At 45.2% G+C, this 23,027-nt stretch overlaps 1 protein-coding gene across 15 annotated transcripts in view; it reads right to left on the bottom strand.

The window, feature by feature from the left end:
• TJP1 (tight junction protein 1) overlaps nt 1-23,027 on the bottom strand; it is a 340,092-nt gene that overhangs the window by 118,334 nt on the left and 198,731 nt on the right. For 4 of the 15 annotated variants that reach the window (XM_083712160.1, XM_083712146.1, XM_083712150.1 and 1 more), the window contains exon 1: nt 10,724-10,886. The exons of 9 other annotated variants lie outside the window; for them this stretch is intronic. In XM_083712160.1, coding sequence (XP_083568286.1) covers nt 10,724-10,762 — 39 coding nt within the window. In that variant the 5' untranslated portion in view covers nt 10,763-10,886. Of the gene's footprint in view, nt 1-10,723; nt 10,899-16,217; nt 16,469-23,027 lie in introns of those variants that run through there. 2 more of the 15 variants (XM_083712149.1, XM_083712148.1) reach the window with 2 other exon arrangements.

Raw genomic sequence — 23,027 nt, 5'->3', positions numbered from 1 at the left:
GCTGTAAAGATTACCAAGATAAATGCATGTGAAGGCTAAAAAAATGCTGAACCTTTCCATTTGTACGGTATCCTAGATCTGAAGGTAAGTCCAAAGGTTTTTGTGCTTTTCCACCTTAACTTTTTCCCTGCATGCATAGGTAATTTCCCTTTCTGCTCAATCCGCACAGGGTTGGGGGAGGGAATACATCTGTTCACAGTGGATTAGTAAGCAGCATCCTATTAGAAATTCTCCAATCAACTTGAGAAACATGCTATTTGAAAACCAATATATTATTAACACCTCTCTAAAAATAAAAAAATGTGATTGGTGTTTTGAAACCAAGGGAAAGAAGAAAAGTCTGGCAAGTGCTCTTCAATGTCCACCACAGAGTGCTTTCTGCAAACTCCACTGACTCATGAATTTAGTTTTCCCAGTCATATGACCTGCTCGGCAGACATTCCAGCAAGGCTTTGGTCACGTGGGCAGCTGAAGCCAGCCTCAGACAATGGGTCACAATCCCTCCCCCAACTAACCCCCCTGCCCCCTGCAAAAGAACTCTGAGTGATAAAAAGCTGGGCATTATCAGCTGTAGGGGTCAGCAGCTGCAGTTTTCTCTAAGGCTCTCCAGCGCTTTGACTGCAACCACAGGTACAGCCAGGCACCGGTGAAACAAAAGCAGCATTCCTCTGTGACTGCCAACAAGTTAAAGGATATTCAACTGCTTAAAAATCAACCCTAAAATATCAATTAACTTTTTTCCTTGATGCATCTATCATGCTGTACTACTTCAGCAAAGGTGCTTTGAGACCCTGAAGCTAAAAGTCGCTGAGATGAAAAATGTGTCCCTGAGAACAGGATACTGGACTAGCTGGTCAACTGGCTCCTTTTATGTTATGTTCAGTACCACAGTACCAAACAAATATCTCAATACTCCTAGGAAAAAGACAAAACACTCAGCTTATCTGTAACTCAAAGTGCAGCAAGCCAACATGGCAATCCTAACCAAGCTCACTCAGAAATCAATCCAAGTTAAGCGGGTGGTGCAAACTAGGGCGGCACATCAGATTTGGCTGAATCCCAGGTTGATTCAACTGGATGTGGGGGCTTTGGCTGTGTCAGGTGGAGGCAGCCCCAGATCAGGACAGGCCTCCTGGAGGATTCTTGGGCTGCCAGGGGACAGGACATCAGGCAGGAAGGAGGGGCTTTGGCTGCATGCACCTACTCTGAAGTAGGACACACGTGTGCAGGCAAACAGAGCAGGACTGAACCATTCGCTCATCAGCTGGAGCACAGGATTCAATCCTGCAGGCGGCACTGATCTGCTTCACCAGCATGTTCCTTGCAGAGAACACACTGGAAAAGCAGACCTCAGCAGGACTGACCCCCCCCCTGCTTTCTGTAATGGGGGGGGGGTCAGCATCTTCTCCCATATCCCTCCTGACCATATGCTTAATTAGGATTTTTAAAACCCTAATTAAACATTACTGCGTCTCTTAAACTGATTCAGGGCCAGATCCTGGCCAGTGTTCCATGGCCTTAGATCAAACTATATGCACCATTAAATGTGCATTGCTCTGGGGCTGTGGAACACCCAACCAGGATGTTGGGATACTTTTCTGCTGCCTCCTATTTAAAAAAGTATCAGGACTGCAGAACTGGGGAGGGAAGGTTTAAACCCTCCTCCTTCAGCTTACTCCCAATTAAAACCATCTCCCTTACTTTGCTATCCCTTAGTCTTTTCTTTGTTTGGTGGAGGAGCATCCAAAGGAGAGGAGGGAGGGAAAGATTAAATCTCCCCACCCCACACAGAGTGAACCTGATGAAAAATCACCCATTTCATTAAAAACACACACCTTGATGCAGCTTCTAATGACATAATTAGAGTCATGTGTAGTGACACGTGAAACTGTTTAGAACTGCAACTGCAATCAGACTGATCTTTTGAACTTAATCAAAATATACTATCCTGCTTTCTTCAAGCCTTCAACCCAGCCTGGCTGTACTAGAACTCCTGTCCTCAACCCGGTGCCCTCCATATGTTACAGAACCATAGAACTGTAGAGTTGAAAGTGACCACAATGGTCATCTAGACCAACCCCTTGCAATGCAGGAATCTTTTGTCCAGCATGGGGCTCGAACCCATAACCCTGAGACTGAGAGTCTCTGGTTCTACTGGCTGAGCTATCCAGCAGTTGCATTTCCCCATCAGCCCCATCCCACAGGCCCCACAGTCAGGAACGGTGCAAGGTGGGAGTCCAACAACATCTGATTGTGGGAGGCTACACTAGAGTCACAGGGCCAAATTCAAGCTGAGCAAGGCTCATTACAGAAAACAATTAGAGGTCTAGTAAGACTGCTGCACAGCAAAACTCTAATAATAATAAATAAACAAACAAACAAACAAACAAATCATCCCACCTTTCCCCCAGACCAGGACTCAAGGTGGCTCAAGCAAACCTCTCTTAGGAAGCCCTTTTCAGGGAAGCAGGGAAGCCTGTAATCATAATGTTTTGAGTTTTTCTGGTAATATACAACCAACAACAGTATTTCAGAACAGTAGTAAGTACATATTGGTTGGAAGTCACCCATCTTACTATGCCTTGAGTGCTGTGCCTCAAATGAGCCTCATTTCTCTCTTTCAAGCCAGAGGGGACACGAATGACTAAGGCCATATCCTTACAAGCCGTTGTTGTTTCTTCTTGTTGTTGTTTTTAGCTTACGTAACATTTTTGAAGCCTTGGGAATGCTCACCGTAGCTTACAAACAGCCCCTTAAGAGAGGCCTGGAGCCAGTTTTAGAAGTCAAGAGGACTAGATAATGACTAGCGCTTAGGACTTTTTAGTTGAGAGAAAAGGCGAGTAAGAGGCGACATAATAGAAGTTTATAAAATTATGTGTGGCATGGAGAAAGTGGATGGAGAAAGGTTTTTCTCCCTTGCTCACCATACTCAGGGATATCCCATGACATTGAATGTAGATGATTCAGGACAAATAAGCAAAGGAAGGCTATCAGTGGCTGCTGGCCAGGATAGCTGTCCTCTGCCTCCACAGTCAGAGAGGCAACCAGTTGTGGGAAACCACCAGAGGGGAGAGTGTTCTTGTTTTCAGGTCCCACTTTTGAGTTTCCCACAGGCATCTGGTTGGTCCCTGTGAGAAGAGGAAGCTGGACTAGATGGGCCATTGGCTTCATCCATCAGCTCTTCTTATGTTTAAGATGTGCGTTTAGCCTCTGCAGTCTCCATGATCATATTTCTGTCACCATCTTTGCCATCTCAGATACACAAACATTTCACTGTCCCTTCAACATCCAGCTCTCCATAGTATTCCACTGATATCAGAGTCCAACAAAACCCTGCATGGAAGTTTGAAAGGGGGGAATGCATAATGTCGCCTTCTTGCTTATTCCTCACTTAGCAGACTTGTGCCAAAACGAACATGATATTAACCCCCATTCACCAAAAAGCAAAACAGTCTATCTTCATTCTCATTAGAAACCATACTAGGGAAAGTATTTTAGAAGTGCAAGGTGTATGTTTTGTATCTTACACCAACTCAAAAGAAATCTAAAACTAGACTGAGCAACTGACATTTTAAAAATATTCATCTTAACCTCTTTCTAAAGAATTAAAACCCTTTCTACCTTTTCACTATACTATTTTTTGAATTGTATATATTGACCATCATTTCCCTCAAAAGGCAGACTTTTTTGGATATGTGGGGGGGACGGACCCTGAATCTACAGTGACAAAAGCTAAGATCTTGGTCTTCAATTAAATGCCCCATAAAAAGCAATAATCTATTACCTTAAGCTACTCTAAACACAATAATGATGATTAGTAGAAACAGTCAGCATCACAAAACACTTAGTGTGGCTGCACTTCAAAATAAAAAAAAAATGTAGCCCGATATATCCCACAAACTCATTTGTTGGCCCACTAGGATGAGAACCTACAATGCCTATTAGTGAAGATAGTCATAAGCAACCAGACTGCAATTATGTTTTCTTGCAACAGATGTGGAAATCCTATGGCCCTCTGTATGTTGTTGAACTTCCATCAACCCCAGCCAGCATTGCCAAATATCAGTCTAAAAAATAAGACACAAAGATTTCTCACCCAGTACAGTCCAAACTCACAGATCTAACGTGTACACTAGGGCTGTTTGGTGATCACCATTCTCCATTTAGGTCAACCACTGTCCAAACCAGCCCAATGAGAAAGCTGAGTTTGGGCATGCACACCACCCTTCTTCATTCCTCCTTTCAGGACAGAAGTGAGTGAATTACTAGGAACTCTTCAACGAACTATAGTTTCCTGTTTTATCCGAACTGGGAAACTAATATTATGCTAACTTCAAACTATACCTTCTTATTCTGGCTCATTTCAAAGCTATTAGCCATAGCTTCCCAGGTCAGACAAAACAGTAAACTACAGCTAATGGAAAAGACTTGTCTGCTTGCTGCCTTGCTCAAATAAAGGAGTTGTGCACACACCCACAATATTCACACATACAGTGGTACCTTGGGTTACAGACGCTTCAGGTTACAGACTCTGCTAACCCAGAAATAGTACCTCGGGTTAAGAACTTTGCTTCAGGATGAGAACAGAAATCATGTGGCGGTGGCACAGTGACAGCGGGAGGCCCCATTAGCTAAAGTGGTACCTCAGGTTCAGAACAGTTTCAGGTTAAGAACAGACCTCCAGAACGAATTAAGTTCTTAACCCAAGGTACCACTGTATCTGATTTTATTAAACAGAGATATGATCATCTGAACCCAGCCATTGTGCAGGAATACGCTCAATGTCCTGAAATGACAACTGTCTCCAAGTGCACTCCTCAGGATGATTGCTCAGCAGTGTCACAGAGTTCAATTTTGCAGCCTTATCATGCATAACCACCAAAAAATGTTCAGCCCAACTCTTACTGCAAATCACATTTTGATTGGGGGCAGGGGGAGGGGTAGAAGGAGGAAAATGGATTATTACTAGTCTTCCTCCCATATATCTTATTAGAAACATGTTACTCTCTACACTGGTGTCAATTTCTGTCCAATTACAGAAGGATGTGTGTGGGAATTTTAAAATAAGCTTTAGGGGTGGCATGGCAATGTGTATGCAATAAAATTGCTTTGTTTTGCCCCACACTCAGCTCAAAGAGAAACTGGCAAGACAGTGGGAAGGCGTACATGACAGTCCTGTAATTCCTTTGTTAAGTGATATCGTTTATACAAACCTACTAAAAATAGGACCCTGGGTTAGCAGATTATTCTGTTTATTTTTTGAACATATTTCACCATACTACCCAAAGCTATTTATGAAGAAATTCAGAGTTGAATGTTCACATAACAGGAATGGCAACAAATGACACCATATGGAACCATGACAGGAAACAAGACTGTCGATGGTCAACAATGTAATTTGTTTTCTTGTGGATTCCACAGGAAAGAGGCACTGGAATGTGTTTACGCAGGCGTAGCCAACGTCGTGCCCACCAGATGCTGAAATGTGTGTGAGTCACAACTCCTCCTACAGCCAAGCCTGTGAACATCAACTAGACAAAAAAAAACATCCCAACTGATTCCTCCTAACAGGTTAATAAGTAGTAGTTTAAAAAGACTTACATAAGAATTAGACTATACCTTCTATCAAACATAGATAATTGATGACAGACAGAGAATTCTGTTTTCACTCCATCCCAAAAGCTATTTTTAATAGGACAGAGCCAACTACCACAATTCATGGTTCCTGATAAACCGGACTGGATATATACTTGTGGCCTTTGCAGTGCTTAACCACATCCCATTTTAGATAATATAAAGCAGCTTCAGTCAATTGAAATAAACCTAAAAACAACAACTCAGGTCTCTTTAATGCATTCATGGGCATGAGACAGAGATAGAAATTTGCAGGGCGCCAGGTGCATTTTGCACCTAAAGATTCTCCATTTGCAAGCACCTCAAAAAGTCTGGATGCCATTTTTTGTGTGCCTGACTGACATTCAAGATTTCCAAAATGTATGTGCTTTGAAGCTTCGAAGTATATGTTAAGGATAGTCAATATGTTAAGGAATTTAACAATAAAGAGTAGAGTGTTTTGAAACATGAAGTATGGTACCAATATTTTTACTGTAAGCACCAAATTAAACATGGACGGTGGTACCATGGGATGCGAACGGGATCTGTTCTGGAGCCCCGTTCGCATCCCGAACGGAACACAAGACGCGACGGTGCGTCTGTGCATGCGTGGGTCACATTTCACCGCTTCCACGCATGTGTGTGACGTCATTTTGAGCGTATGTGCATGCTCCGTTACTTCCGGGTTGCCTCAAGAGCGCAACTCGAACACGCTCAACCCGAAGAACATTCAACTCGAGGTATGACTGTATTAAGAATTTCTGCATAAAATGTGATATTAGCAATGTGTCACTTACGTGAATTGCTTATTAATTCACAACCATTTGGCTCCTAGCTTTTCTATCCCAGTTTCTAACACTGGTATGGGACAATTGGCACACAAGACAATATAAATTACTTTAAAGTAAACAGGCATATTCAAAGTTATCTTTCAATGGCACATAATAAAAGTTTAAACCATGGACAGGTGTCCAACAGGCCAGCTGATGATGGGGGGGGATATTATAGAGGGCCTTTATTACGTTTAGTATTTCTTGTCCTTAAACTCAAGGCAGACAACATATTCAATATGCCTGTTTGATGGGACATGTGCAGTTTTCAGGCAATGCACTTCCTATTCCTACTCTAGTTACATACACTCTTAGAAATGAACAAGAGATCCACCATTTGTCCTAAAGTGTCCCATTTTAAGTCTTATTTAGTATGCTGAATCTTACTGAGCTAGCAGCATAAACTACACTATAGCTAATAATAATAAAAACCACCTGAACTGTATTTTCAGTATTCAAGATGCAAAACTTCTATTTTAAGATGAGGATGACAGATTTATTCCAAGGTTGCTACTGCACAATAATCTAAATATACTGCTTAACTTTCTGGATGCAGAAAAGCCAACAGAAAAACTTCCAACTCCTCCCTTGTAAGAAGAATGAAGCAAGTATTAATTACTGGATCTCCATGCCTACTGCAATGCCTGCATCATCCCTTTTGAATTCTAAAATATTCACGTGGTGTCATCACCAGGCCCAGCAAAAACCCTTCAATAAGGATGCAGAGGTTTTCCTGGCAGTAGAGCATTAAGCAGATAATGGAAGTCAGCACTTATACAAAAAAACTTCTCATAAGACAAAGAATCCAGATTAATATATTGACCAACTTACCCAAGATATATAAGACAAGAAAGCATTGTGTGGTGAGAAGCTATGCAATTGTTAAAATGTCATTTACTGCAGGAAGGGAATGGAAGACCACATATCCCAAGATTTCAGTTACCGGTACCTCCCTCTATGTACAGAGCCTTGGTTGAAACTGTTACCTTTGAACATTTTAAAGTGATTAGAAAAGATTAGTAAAGGCCTTTTCATAGTATTGTTTCATTGTGGAAGGTACACACAGCTGTTAGATATTAAACGGGTCTAAATAACTTTCTTCTCAACTTGTGCAGGAGGGTGAAGGAGCAAATCCAGTATTCCATCCCCAGGTATGTGAAAACTGGAAACTGCATTTTACCAGTACCCAAACTGTAACCTGCTAATCACAGAGAAAATGCAATTACCTGTCCACCAATGCTGTTATTATCACTTTGGGTGCTATCTGGAATGTGACTGAGAAGTATCATAGGAATCTACTCAATACTTCCCCATTCTTGTTAAAAGCCCTTCAAAGTTTTCCCCACTTTTACTATTCAATATTCATTGCAAGTAAACATAGCAGCAGTAAGACTACCAAAGCAACAAACAAAACAAAATAAAATCACCCCTCATACAATTAATTTGTTTTAACTTCTTCTGAAAGCAAAGTGTTCTAAAGCTACTCCACTGTTCATGTATCTTTTTAAAAAGGGGGGGGGGACATACTCTCATGGAAGGCATCAAAGGCTACCCAGCCCCAGCCCTGTCGTAAAGCAACCCCACAATCTATCAGTGGGAACAGAGCAAGTTTGACATGACTTTTGTTCATCATTCTTTAAAATTTGTGCTATGTGTTTACATCCTTAAGTTCACACTGCACAACCATTAGACGGAATTGCATTATCTCTGGCTATGATGCTTTGAAGCAAGCAGTTCAAATTTCCTGTTCATATGCACATTTGAGTTTTAAAAACAAAAATCAGGAAAAGGGGAAAAAACATTCCTTACTACTAAGAACAAGGAGCAACACAAAAGGCCTAAACAGACCATTGCACTCCCTGCCATATTTACATGGCAATGCAACAGCAACACAGGCACTCTCACAAGGCAAAGAGAACACAAATGAAAGCAATATTCCCTTTTATCACCCAGGTATAACCAGCATTCTAAGGGAAACAATTTTGGAAAAGCTGAAAAGTATTTCAGATTCCTTGGCATCACAGTTATCTTTAAGTATCTGGTTTTCTCCCCCTTCTCCACCCCCTTCTGCATTTTGCTAGAACAAAGTAATAAATGTGCCATTTCCAAAAAATGTATGAATCGGATTCATATGCCTCAGCCTTGGTCAACCTGATGTGCAGGACAACAATCTCCATCCACTATGAGGTCTGGAGATAATGCAAATTATAGTTCAAAACATCTGGAGGACCCCAGGTTAATCAAGGCAGATACAGCTCACCTGACATAAACCTAAGAATGAACATGTTTTGGAGACCGAGAAGAAAAATACTCTAATGCAGGTTATAATATTTTTTCAAAGTGCCAAGATAATGCCAAAAAATGAAATTTAAAAACTACTATAAACTTTTTGGTGCTTCTCTGAGTCACAAACTTTGCAAGCTCAATAAAGCGAGACTTAAGTTAAAAATGCAACTGTACCCAATACCTATTGGAGAATGAGTATTCATGAATGCCACCAGAAACTGATTCTACTGCCAAGAATCTGTGCCAAGCGTCAACGCCACTGCATTAGTGCAGTATCAGAGGCGCACAGTTCAGGTGCAAGCGCATACCAAGAGATGACATCAGACAGAAACTACACAGTTTCACCTGAGAGCAAACCCTTCCAGAGAACTATCGAGCAATATTCCTTAACGCAGCCAACACAAAACAACCAATGTACTGTCTCCAAAAGAACCAAGAACTGTTTATAATTCTAGAGTAGGAAGGGGAAGCTTTATTCTACCTTTTTTAAAACAAAAAAGTTTCCAGTCTAAGGTTTCATGCTTAAGGAGAAACTTGTTGAGCATTTCAACTCCACCTCCTTCCCCTAGGAGTAAAGCAGCACAGCTGACTCACTCACTCACTCACTCACTCACTCACTCACTCCTGCAGAGTTGAGGGAGGTCAGAGTACTACATGCACCTGTACCATATAATACACCTACAGAACAGGTGGAGCTTTTCTTGGGCTCCCAGCACCACCCAAACATATTTGCACAATGTCAGCAGCAGCTGATTCAAAGGGAGTTGCTGAGAAATCCTGTATTTCAGGAATTGTGAAACCTGCTGTTTCAGGAATTCCTGATGTGAAATTCCTAAGAAAGGACACGTCCTTTGGAGTACAAAAAACATCACACACACCATGTGCTAAAAAAAACACAAACCCAGCCCAATTCCATTCACACCCCAGATTAAAGCACAGAAACAACATGTGATTCAGATGAGAGTTGAAATCTCCCAAAGCAAACGTTTTCTGCTGCAATTTTTACAAGGCAAAACTGCAACCCCACAGCTAGGCACTTCCCAATCTGTATTTTAAAAGCACACAGGAAGCAAATTTCCACCCTGAGACACCTCACTTTAAAAGCTGGCTGCTTGACAAATTGCAGGGCAGAACCCACCCCACCTTCTCGGTACAATGTCAAAAGCAGAGCGCAAGGAGAGTAAGGGAATTAAGTCTTGCTGAACCAAGAGGGGCTTACTTCTGCGTAAAAAATGTGCTCAGGATAAGGCTGTAATGGGAAGTCCATTTATTTAGGGCAGAGGTCTCACTGAACCCAGTTATGACTTACTCCTGAGTAAGAGACTTAGAATCTTCTCTTGGGTCCCCTTTGAAAGCATCTGTAGAGCTTAACTTTTAAAACTTGCCCTCCAAGAGGAGAAACCATCCACTCTTTGGCCACCCACTCCAAAAGGAACTAATCTAGAGTTTGGTGGTATCCTGAGCACACCAGCCGCCCTTCACCCAACAGGTGTTTTGGGGGGGGGGGGGAGTTTGAGAAAAAGAACAATTGTGCGAACCTAAAAAGAGGAGCTCCGTTAACTTCAGCCACACACAACCAAGCCAGGCCCTCCCCAAAGGTTCACAGAGCTTGGTTTTTACTGATTTAAAAATCATTTTGTACTGAGCCCAAGTCTGTAAGAGGGGGGCATTTAAACAACAACAAACAGACTTCCGAGCCAAGAGTGGCGGGGCGATGGGGCGGGCCAGAGTGTCGTGTTTTCCCCGCTCCTCTTCAATCCCCTTTCAGTCCAATAAGGCTCCTGTGGGCCTGGAGGGGGAAGCCCGGGGAACCAGGCGCGCCACGCGGGGAATCGGGCGCGCGGGGGGCGACTCGCCCCGAAGGCGAAGGGGCGCGCACAGCCCCCCCCCCCCGGCAGCCCCTCGTTCCCCTTCCCGGGCCGGCGGGGGCAGAGAGGAGGGAGGCTGGCTCCGGAGCCCCCGCCCCCCCCCCAGCCGAGGCGGCTTTCGCTTACCTTGGTGGAAGCAGCAGCAGCTGCGGCTCGGGCAGACATCTTGTTTCCTTCCGTCCCCGAGGAGGGCAGGGAAGAGCGGGCGGCGGCGGCGGCGGCGGCGGCGAGGGAGGGAGGGAGGGGCGACGGGGCGCGCTGCCTCCGCCTCCCGCCCGCCCGCCCGGGAGTCCCGGGGCGGCCGCTCGCTCTCGCTCTCGCTCTCGCTCTCTCGCGCTCCGCCTCCTCACGCCGCCGCGGCCCCGGCCAGCCCAGTTGCCTGCGAGTCCGGCCCCGAGCAGAGCGGCGCCTGCCCGCCCGGCGAGGGTCTCGGGAGCCGCCTTCGGGGCTTCCGCGGCTTCCTTGGGCCGGAGCGGCGAGGCGCCTCTGTCCCGGGCGGCGGCGGCGGCGGCGGCGGCAGCGGCAGCTACAAGCCCGCCCGGCCGGCCGCCCGCTTCCCTCGCTCGCTCCCTCCCCCGCCTCTCCCCGCAACCACTGACATGTCTGCCGGGCTGCTGGGAGTGTCCATCTCTCTCCTCCCGGAGGGGGGGGGGCGCAGAGGAGCCTGGCTTGCGCGGGTGCGCAGACCCGGGGGAATGCGGAGGAAGGGGGCAGAATCAATAGGGAGGGAGTCGCGGGGCTCCGCAAGGGGCCGGGAAGCGCGGCAGCAGCTGCGGAGGCGCCAGGACTTTTCCCATCGCCATCATTTGCTTTCTTCCTCCTTTCCCTCCGCTCCAAATAAACGTGCAGGGTGTTGAAAAAGAAGAAGAAAGACGCTTTGCAAGAAAGTTGCTTGGCTTCCCTCCGAGCAAAAGGGGCAGGGATTTGCAAGCCCCCCCCCCCCCCCGCTGCTTCCCAGCGCTTTGGTTCGGACCCGGGCGGCGACTGGGGCACCGACTTTCCTGGCGCGGAGGAGGGAGGCTGGCCGGGCAGGGCGCTCCCGCTGCTGCCGGCCAGAGGACCGGGTTGCAGAGCGACCCGAAGGCGGCAGGAGGAGGGAGAGGGGTTGCAGAGAGAGCGGCCGCCAGTTTGGAAAGGCTGTGAACTCTTGTTCTTCTCCCAGGCCCAACGTGCTTTCTTTTCTGGTTTTCAATATTCTCTTTTGCAATCGGAATAACCATTCCCAGAGCCGCGTTTGAGCAGTGCGATCCTATACTGAGTAATCCTGTACAGTAAATTCCACGAGTTCAGTTGGGCTTGCTCCCAGGTAAGGGTGTAAAATTGCCACACACGGTCTCTTGCAGCAAAAACAAAACCAGCTAAGAGAATTGTGGTACCTTAACGTCTTAACAGGTTTCTTGTTGCCAAAGCTTTTGGTATCGACATCAGAACTGCTTCCCAAAATGCAGGTGGGAAACTTGAATTTTCTGCTTTTTAGCCAAAAGAAAACCAAGGCCCAATTTAGCACAGATGAGGAATCACAGGCCATATATTTGCAGTTTTGATCACTAGTGGCTGCAGCACTTAACTTGGGAGAAAATCTCATTAGCATCTTCATTATTTTCTGCATTTATACCACACCTAACAAGGAAATATCCAAGGCAGCTTAAGATCAGAACCAAAATTCAGCACAATAAAAACCAAAATATCAATAGAACCGATCAGTAAACATTCTTTTAAAAAGGCTAAAAGGCAGTGGCAGCATAAAGCAACTTAAGGACAGCACTCTGCAAAGGTTTGTTGAAAGAAAACAGTTTCTTCTAAAGTCAATAAGGCATCAGTGCCTGAGGTGCAGTTTCCGAGGAGCACGCCCCATTGAACGCATCTTAGCAACCTTTTGAATACTCACAGGTAGGCTCACAGCCACACTTCTTAGCATGGTGGCACAAGAGAGCCCAACCTGGCTCATGCCTAATTAATATACAACTTTCACTTGGTGCTAATAATAATGATAATCCCCAGCCACTCTGGGCGGATTCCTTCATACACAAAAACGTAATAAAATATTAAACATTAAAAACTTCCCCATATAGGGAAGCAAGAAAGGCAAGTGTGGATCCTGCAAAAGGCCTTTGAGAAAAGCAAGGCCTCTGAGCCCTTCTAAAAGTGAGGAGGGACAGAAGCAAATAGGAGGGAGGCGATCAAGGGATCCCCGCAGCGGAGATGCAAAGTGCCAGTCACTGCAGTTCCAATAACAATTCTTTTAAAAAAATACACCTTTTTGCAAAAGTTTTTTCAAAAGTTAGAATACAGCTTTGTCCAGTGCCATAAGACCACAGAACGATCACTCCAATCCTCAATCCCACATTACTGCCATGCTGACTCGCCAAATACCCTACCACTGATCTGGTTTGCTAGACATTTTCCATCAATGTATCCCCTCCACAAACACATGATGATGACATTAAAATACCCTGTTCTTCATTAAAGGAGAAAAAAAGGAAACCAATTCTTGAGCACAGGGCTTACATCACTTGGGGCCTTGAAAATGAGCAATGTGATCTTAAATTCAAATGCGTTGCACTGCAATAGTCAGCTAGAGCAAAGATGCAGGATGGGCATAATTTGATCACTCGTGGAGGCCTAGAACTGTATGGAGCTGCAGTGCTGCATTCTGAGCAAGCGTGAGCACCGCCAGAAGCGTGCACAGCAAAGATTTACAACAGCCTTTGCCAACCTGTGCTGGAAGGGGGGGGGGTGATAGGAGTTGTAGATGGAGGGCACCAGACTGGCAAAGGCTGGTTTGCAGAAATCAAGCCTTGTGGTCCCCCAGATCACCACAGTAAAGTCAGCTTCGAGCAAATGTGTGTGTAGTTTTCCATGCTGAATGTAAAGTAGAGGTAATGATTATTTGGGTTCCTGCAAAGGCAGGAGAACTCTGCCCTGCTGCTTTGTTTATCAGTGTGAAATGATAACATGAGCAGATAAATTTGGAGGCACAATACAGGCAAGGTTAAGCACACTTCAATCCCATGCCTTAAGTCTCAGAAGTGAGAGAAGTGAGGTCTACATACCAAGAGGAGGGGAGGAGAGACAGAGAACCCTCCTGACTAGCACACACAAAAATTTATCACCTTCCAAATGCAAAATAAAAATAAAAATACAATGGTACCTTGAATTACAAACGCCTCAGGTTACAAACGCTTCAGGTTACAATCTCCACTAACCTGGAAGAGTTACCTCAAGTTGAGAACTTTGTCCCAGGATGAGAACGGAAATCGTGTGCCAGCGGCGCGGTGGCAGCAAGAGGCCCCATTAGCAAAAGAATGCCTCTAGTTAAGAACAGTTTCAGGTTAAGAATGGACCTCTGGAATGAATGAGGTTCATAACTAGAGGTACCACTGTAGAGGTGGTGAATCGCCAACAATAGGCACCAGGAAAGTGCAGTTGGAGCACGTGCTGCCAACATGCCTGATACTCCCCCAGGCTGAATTTCCTGTGACTTTTGTCCCCTTCACACATTTTTCACGTGAAGGAAGCTTCACATATAGAAGAGGCAGTGTGGCCACGTGAGCCCCTGAATTGTCCGTAAACATTTGAATGTGGGAAGTCCAAGCGCACAGAGCATTTCCACCTGGTGTGGAGCCCTGAACAATTGGAGTTCATTTTCATCCTTTTAAGGCTTTTATGCCATGCCCTTTGGTTGAAAAGGCAGCTTACAAAAAAATGCTGAAACTGTCCCTGCCCTCAAACTCAAAATCTAAAAAGATGTGACACAGGAGGAACAAGGAATGGGAGGGAGGAGGAGAAAGCAAGCACCAGTTCTTAAAGTTACAGTTCTTATACTACAATTAGATAGTTCTGTCTATGTGGATTCTGGCTGCCAAGTAGAACAATGGCAATTCACTAGCATTAGAGGTGAGCCTGTTTGTCTTGACCTTGATAAAGAGCAGTTCCTCCCCAGAAGCCTTTGTCCCTCCAGATCAGATCCAGGAGCATAGTAGGGGACAGTGTCCAGGCCAGGGGGATGGAGCAGCTCCTGCCGCACAGTCCTTCCTTCAGGCTGCTGACTTGATGGCAAATACAGTCCTCACAGGAGGAAGCGCCTTCCTCCCCTGCCAAATTCAGTTGCTGTGCTGGCTGGCATGGACATCAGGGGCAGCAGAGCTCTACTGCTCCTCCCAGGCATGGAGCCCTCTGCCCATATGTAAAGTGTGTAGATGGCACCAGTCTCTAGTTTCCAGCTGCACTCTTGGCTGTGAATGCTTTTAACTATTTCCTGCATTGCAAAAAGTTGGTCTAGATGAGCCTTGGGGTGCCTTCCAACTCTACAATACTTTGATTTCACTCAGCTTTCAATGACAGTTGCTTAAAGTTGATACTAGAGCTTAATTGGGAAAATGAGGGACTCTACTCTGCGCTTCTTAATGTTACCAGGAATGGGTTTATTGCAGCTTGGATTCTAGGACCCCTTGTTTGTATCTGAAACAGAATCTGGTCTCAACACTGCCAAGATTCAGCTCAGACAAAGCTCTTATTAAACGGCAGAGCTGAGCCTTGGGTAACGCTACAAAATAAGAACAAGAAGCAGTGCTCTCTTTTTTGAAATCCAGGCATTCCATTTACAGTTTAAGCACCAGGGGACTGTCTTGATGTGCCTTATTTTATCAAACACTGCAGAGGACTGGTCTAAAACATTGTCATGCCTGCGGTGGAGGAAAACCCAAATGGCACCCCTTCTCGCCAAGTGGCATGGAGTACAACCCATCTGGGATTTCTCTACGTGTGTTGTTGACATGAATTAGCTGCTCCAGAATCCAGGGGCATGCACAGGGCCCCTTGTGACAAAGCTGCCCCTGACCAGCATTTTAAAGCAAGAGGGGTACCTGCAGACCTCCAAATGGCGTGGGACTCTCAACTCCACCAGCCTCAGCCGGCATGGCCAGTAATGCAGGATAGTGGGAGTTGGTCCAGCAATGGCTGGAGGGCCACATGTTTCTCACCTGAGCAGGAGATTGGGCAAGATACACCATCTTCATCCTTGGGTCCCTCCAGGTGTCATTAGACTGCAATCATCCAAGACCATTGGCTAAGCTGGTTGGGGATACAGGAATTTCTGATGCTGTTGGCTTCCATCTGTCTTGAGAGACAATGGAGTGTACCTCCAGGAAGTCAGAATGTTACATTAGCAGTACCAAAGTAACTTCCCTGGGGCGCATGGCTGAGCAGTGTGTAGGGAGGTTCTGGGCTGCACAGATGGCAAGACCTCACTGATGTGGTCCAAAGGAAAGCAGAGCAAGACTTTTGGCACCAGCTTGGCTGCAGAACTTGCTGGAAAGAGGTGTACAAGGTGGCTCTTAAGGAGTTCTCTACCCAGGATTTGTGTAGGGTTTACTCTTTAGCCTTTTCTTTTCCTGAAGATAGCCCACAAGGCAGTGGAGGGTTAGAATCAGATGGACTACCTTCCTGGGCTGACAAGCCCCATCTGCCCCTCATTTCCCTCTACAGCACTTGCAGAAACTGCCTTCTTGACTGTTGGACCCACTATTGGCGCCGTCCACTCAATCCACCAGAGCCTATCTTCACATGCACAGGAAGTACGTAACTCACTAATGGTTTAAGACTCATTGGCTACCCTTACCTGGTTCAGCCGGCCAGTTAACGCTGTTCCCGGGGGGTGTCTGCTGTCACATGCTGACACCTCGTAGGAGCCACAGGGGAGAGCTGAATGCAGGGTAGGGACCAAAAGTGGACGAACTACCCCAGAAGGAGTCGGTGCTACCCTTCCCCTAACACCCCATACAACCCATACAACGGGAGTTGTAGTTCAACAATATCTGGGGACCCAAGGTTGAAGAACTCCAGTCTAATAATCTCCAATAATCCTCACTCTATGAAATCCCTATGAGTCTATAAAAAAAATGCTTTCTTTCAGAATGCCACAGGATTCTGAACTCACTGTTGCTTTTCTGTAGCTTTCATCTTCCAACCCTGATGGAATGGACAGGAAGGAAAAGGCTGGGATCACCACAGGAAACCAGCCTCTGAACTGAGAAAATGCAGTAGGTAGTTTGCTAGAAACCTCTTGTTTTCCCAGACCGTTCTCTACCTAAAAAGAATATCTGCTCTGTTTAAAAACTCAGCAACTCAGCACAGAGTCTCTTTTCTGGTAAATGAGTATTTTGTTCCTGCTTTTGACTCTGGAAGAAATGTTTATTGGGCATGACATAAAGCAAAAATTGAATGTACCAGTTTTCCTTTTATTCCCGATCCCCAAGTAGCTCACTCACACTGAATACACTGAAACTGTTTGACTGTTCTATCATTGTGAAATTAAACACTCTATTCCATTCTTTGCTTTTAAAAATAAGTCGATAGATAAACGAACGAACAAACAAACAAACAAACAAACAAACAAACGCAAAACATAAAACGGTGTTTATTCTAAAGGCAGACTAATGCACCAGTTTTGTTTCTTATTTAAGGCACCTCACTGACCCTTCTCCACAAATTTTTAACTTGGGCACATATTTTGTATGCCCCTCGAGATACCGCAATGCCCTCTCTCCCCACTTCCCACTGCAATAGTGTTATGGCCTGTACAACACCCACACTATTGTATTAAGAAACAATTCCCATTGCTCAAGAAAGTGCAACCCAGTCATATTGAGTTTCCCAGGATTATGTTCCAGTTGCCATATTTGATATGGCAACTTTACAAAGAGAGGAAGTTGACATCACACAGAGAACTTTTGTTGAGGATAAGCAGGCTGTGGAAGCTTCCAGAAGAAAATAAAGCTTACAAAATGTGATGAGTTTGCAGACATTTCTGAGCAGCATGGAGGTGTGTAAAGTTCCATTGAAAGATTTTGCAGCCACAAATGAAGCCACTGCTCATCCTAGGGCAGGGACAACCCTACATGGTGCCTTCTGTGTGTTTTAGGCTACAACTCCTATTATCTCTGTCCACTGGCCGTGTTGGATGGCGCTGTTGGGGGTTGTAGTCCAAAACATCTGCAGAGTCCTTTGCTGGGGAAGGCAGTTCCAGCTGATAGAGTTATGTACAGTAAATAGAATCAGTGTTATGTTCATTTAATGTAAGCACCATTCCAATCTCTGATATTACTAGCACCAATTTAGACAAAACAGCAGGGATAGCCCATATAATGCCCGCCAGATGTTATTAGACTCCAGCTACCACCAGCCACATCAATCCAACAACATCTGGAGGGCCACAGATAGCAGCCCTTGCAGTAAACCATGGCTGTTATGTGAACAGTATAGGTTCCAGGTTTGGCGGGGGGGAGGGATATGCTCGGGGGGGGGGACTCTCTGAGTGTGCCCCACACCACATTCTCCTCTTCAATGCAGCTGCCCATGTGCTTGCTTCTACCTTTGCGCATATTGGCACCACCTCCAAGAGAGGAGCATAAGACATGTGAATGAGGAGGCAAAAGCATGTTCCACTCCTCATTGCATGCAATGGATGGTGACTTAAAGCATTAAGCACTGTTGTTGCATCCAAACACAGCAAACAGTGGCTTGTTCAGTTCAGCTGGCTAGTTAGCTGGGATGTCAACATCCAATCCTGGTCTGATCTTCTTGTTTGCTGACAAACTGAGCTTTGATATCCTGGTTTCTTTACAAGCAGAAGTACTCTTTCTCTTGTGGGGCAAGGAGAAGTGGGAAGCTCATGCAGAACCAATCAGGCAACAGCAAATGACAGTTTGTTGTTACATCTGAACAGGGCCACAGCAGTGCTAGATTACCCAAAAGACAAAGCAAGCATGTGCTTAGGACAGCGGCAAATGGGGTGTAAAAAAGTGAGAAATTTTGGGGGGGAATTGGCATTTGATTTTTTTTTTTAATGGAAGTAGTCAACCTTCTTAGAATTCCTTACATTCCACACCCTTCCCCCATTTTTCTGTTCTCTTTTTATTACTTATCCATTATCAACTCAGAGGAGAAGATGCTGAAATGCAAACAGGGGACACAGAAAGGGCTGAACTCCTCAATGTCTTCTTTGCCTCAGTCTTCTCCGATAAAGAAAACAATGCCCGACCTGAAGAATTTGGAGCAAATGATTCAGCAGAGGAAACACAGACCAGAATAACTAAGGAAATAGTACAAGAATACTTGGCTAGTTTAGATGTATTCAAGTCTCCAAGGCCAGATGAACTGCATCCAAGTGTATTAAAAGAACTGGCAGATGTGATCTCAGAACCACTGGCAGTCATCTTTGAGAATTCCTGGAGAACAGGCGAAGTCCCGGCAGACCAGAGGAGGGCAAATGTTGTCCCTATTTTCAAAAAGGGGGAAAGAGAGGACCCAAATAATTACCGCCCAGTCAGTCTGATATCAATACCAGGGAAGATTCTGGAGCAGACCATTAAGCAAACAGTCTGTGAGCACCTAGAAAGGAATGCTGTGATCACCAATAGTCAGCATGGATTTCTGAAAAATAGGTCATGTCAGACTAACCTGATCTCGTTTTTTGACAGAATTACAACCCTGGTAGATGAAGGGAACACAGTGGATGTAGCCTACCTTGATTTCAGCAAGGCATTTGACAAGGTGCCCCATGATATTCTTGTAAAGAAGCTGGTAAAATGTGGTCTTGACTATGCTACCACTCAGTGGATTTGTAACTGGCTGACTGACCGAACCCAAAGGGTGCTCATCAATGGTTCCTCTTCATCCTGGAGAAGAGTGACTAGTGGGGTGCCACAGGGTTCTGTCTTGGGCCCGGTCTTATTCAACATCTTTATCAACGACTTGGATGATGGACTCAAGGGCATCCTGATCAAATTTGCAGATGACACCAAACTGGGAGGGGTGGCTAACACCCCAGAGGACAGGATCACACTTCAAAACGACCTTGACAGATTAGAGAACTGGGCCAAAACAAACAAGATGAATTTTAACAGGGAGAAATGTAAAGTATTGCACTTGGGCAAAAAAAAATGAGAGGCACAAATACAAGATGGGTGACACCTGGCTTGAGAGCAGTACATGTGAAAAGGATCTAGGAGTCTTGGTTGACCACAAACTTGACATGAGCCAACAGTGTGACACGGCAGCTAAAAAAGCCAATGCAATTCTGGGCTGCATCAATAGGAATATAGCATCTAGATCAAGGGAAGTAATAGTGCCACTGTATTCTGCTCTGGTCAGACCTCACCTGGAGTACTGTGTCCAGTTCTGGGCACCACAGTTCAAGAAGGACACTGACAAACTGGAATGTGTCCAGAGGAGGGCAAACAAAATGCTCAAAGGCCTGGAAACGATGCCTTATGAGGAACGGCTAAGGGAGCTGGGCATGTTTAGCCTGGAGAAGAGGAGGTTAAGGGGTGATATGATAGCCATGTTCAAATATATAAAAGGATGTCACATAAAGGAGGGAGAAAGGTTGTTTTCTGCTGCTCCAATGAAGCGGACACGGAGCAATGGATCCAAACTACAAGAAAGAAGATTCCACCTAAACATTAGGAAGAACTTCCTGACAGTAAGAGCTGTTTGACAGTGGAATTTGCTGCCAAGGAGTGTGGTGGAGTCTCCTTCTTTGGAGGTCTTTAAGCAGAGGCTTGACAACCATATGTCAGGAGTGCTCTGATGGTGTTTCCTGCTTGGCAGGGGGTTGGACTCGATGGCCCTTGTGGTCTCTTCCAACTCTATGATTCTATGATCCTCAGCTAATGTAGATTGAAATAACGTAAGGAAATCAGATTCTGTCATGTGTTGTACATGACATACATACATGTACATTTCAGCATACAGGCAAACTTCGTGTCACCATAATCTTTTCAGTGCTTAGGACCTTTAAAGTCTTAATCCAGCCCTCGGCCACAGACATGGAAGAGCCCTAGAGCCTTCACTTGCACACACATACTCATCTTCTAAAAGTGTATAACTAAAGCATCAGAACTAAAGGAAACACAGCAGCTTGGGAAAGAGCTGGCATCTTTGTCGATTCTTTCAGCTGCTCTGGGATGGAGGAAATCCCATTATAGCTTCATTGTTTTATTTTTTTCTTGCAGACGCAGCAGGAATACAATTTAATATTTAAAGCACTGTTAATATTAATGGCGGCTATCACCATTTTAACCAACTGTTAGGATGAAGGTTGTTTATCGGAGTGAGTGGGAGGGGAGCTGCTCTGCATGCAGAAGAGTTGGAGGGGACTGCCCAGCATCTCCAGTCCAAAGGTTCTTCTCCAGCAGTATGGATGGGAAAGACGTCCTCACCACACACATCTTGAGAACTCCAATAAATTCCCAGCATCAGCATCATCAGCATCATTCTATCTTTTTCCCCAGCAGGGACTCAAGATGGCTTATAGCTAAAGTAAAAACAGCATGAGCAATATGAAACAAGATAGTCATTCATGATGGAAAGGACATGTCATGTGTGCACATGGTTCTAATTCAGCAATGAGAACCTAAGAACTTGGCTGCTGGATCAGACTAAAGGCCTATCAAGTCCAGCATTCAGTCCTCACAGTGACCAACCAGATACAGCAAGTCCATAGGACACAGTCTCATGCCCCTCCTGCTGTTTGCCCCTTAGCAACTGGTATTCACCAGTATAATGCCTCTGGCCCTGGAGATCTTACCATACTGGGGAGGACTGTGAACTGGTAACGGACTGTCCTCCATAAAGCATGACACAGACACCCTATCTTGGTACCTGCCAATCTGATTCGAAAGAATGACAGGCCAGAGAGCAGGGATGTGGCCAGAGAGCAGGGAGGTGGGTAGCATTCTGTGATATTCTACGCAAGTGCTCCTTCAGATGGCCTGAGCCTGGACCATTGGGTGGCTTTCCAGCCGTGATAAACCCCCTTTTCAAAATGCAAAGGGCCTTTTCAAATTTAGTTAAATGGTTAGAACTAATCCGGATGATGCAAGTGGCCCCAACTCCAACATGATCTGTTAATTACACCTTGGGTTGTTTTTATCTAGTAACTAAAAAAATTGCTCCTAGAAAACTATAAGCACTTGTCCTATAATCACTTGTCTCTTGTTATTTTTAAAAAAGAAATATGCCTTTTAGATAAAGAAGAAATGGGATGTCTCATTTTTTCTTGCAAGAGCACAGCAATCAAAATGGCTGCTGCAAGTTTTCATGCGATTTCAGGCTGCACTTTTTTCGGGCATGGCGCCCAAAAACATTTGTTTGGGGCATGGTGCCTCAGAAGCATGCTTTTGGGGGGCCACAATCTTGTGCTGGTCACATGACTCGCACAGGAGTGTGGATCCGGAAGATGGCATCCTGGATTTGGACCACGTCATGTTGGAAGTTATGCCTTTGTTGATGCTTTGCTCTGTGCTGGACACCGAAGCTGGGAGCTTGGGGTTTCCCTGGAAGCCTAATGGAGAAGCAAGAACTTTTTGGGGTGGTAATGCTGCGAGCCCCTCCATCCTATGCTCAGGTTGTATATCCATGAAAATAAACCATATATCTGTAAGACACCGTCATTCCTAAGAAATCCTGATTAAGCGCAGGAACCCCTCATTGCTCAGAAACTGACTGCATGGCTTAGATAGATTAGAGGCGCCATATTTCAAAAAGTGAAAATCCGGACACAAAAGTTGTTGGTTTTTTTTGGGGGGGGGGGCAAAGTTATTGAGCTGAGCTTCCATGGGGGCAGGTACCAAAGATCTCAAAAAAAGTAAAAAAAAGTTTTTGAGCTATTTTTAAGGTAATTCGCAAAAATCTGCACTTCCAGAATGGGTTGACATAGGTCTGGATTTTCCCAGACATTTAAGCGATTTCTGCCCACACGCTGTTTCCGATGGCCAAGTCCCAGTGATGTCCAGGAAATTCCAGACATATGGCAACCCTTTACTTTTCACAAGGAAGGAAACCTTTGTTTCTTCCACAAAGGTTTCTGCCTTCACAAGCTCATGGATGCACAGTGTTTTGTTTGCTAAAAGTACCATTTGTAAGTAGAAATTCACCTGGAAAATTTTAAGGCAGAGAGAGAGTTGTTTATTTATTCATACCCTGCCCTTCCTCATGAGCCTGAGGCTAACAACCTTCATAAATAAATAAATGCAAAAAAGGAAAGAAAGAAATAATTATTATGAAGGACAATAGTAGGATCCAAATGAAAAATTAATGCCTACACCAACCAGACCAAAGGATGTGTGATGCCAGCTCCAGGCTTGGGGGGCTTTTGGGCAGCTCACCCTCCTTGGCCTCCCCCCACAAGGCCACCTCCTCCCCACCATCGTCATTGGCTGCACCCAGGGTTCCTCTTCTGCACTGCTACCATTTCTGTCTTCGATGGTTGAGGCAGAGCCTAGCCACCAGGGCTAGGAGCATCAGTAGCCCTCTTTTCCCTGAATTTGTCCATTCCTCTTGTAAAGCTATCCCAGCTGGTGGCTATCACTGCCTCCTGTGGGAGGGAGTTCCGCAGTTTAACTCTACACTGCATGAAGAAGTCTTT

The sequence above is a fragment of the Podarcis gaigeae genome (genome assembly GCF_964106915.1).
Source record: "Podarcis gaigeae genome assembly, chromosome: 14".
Lineage (NCBI taxonomy): Eukaryota > Metazoa > Chordata > Lepidosauria > Squamata > Lacertidae > Podarcis > Podarcis gaigeae.
The sequence above is the reverse complement of the archived record's forward strand: the minus strand, read 5'-3'. Positions and strand labels throughout refer to the sequence as shown.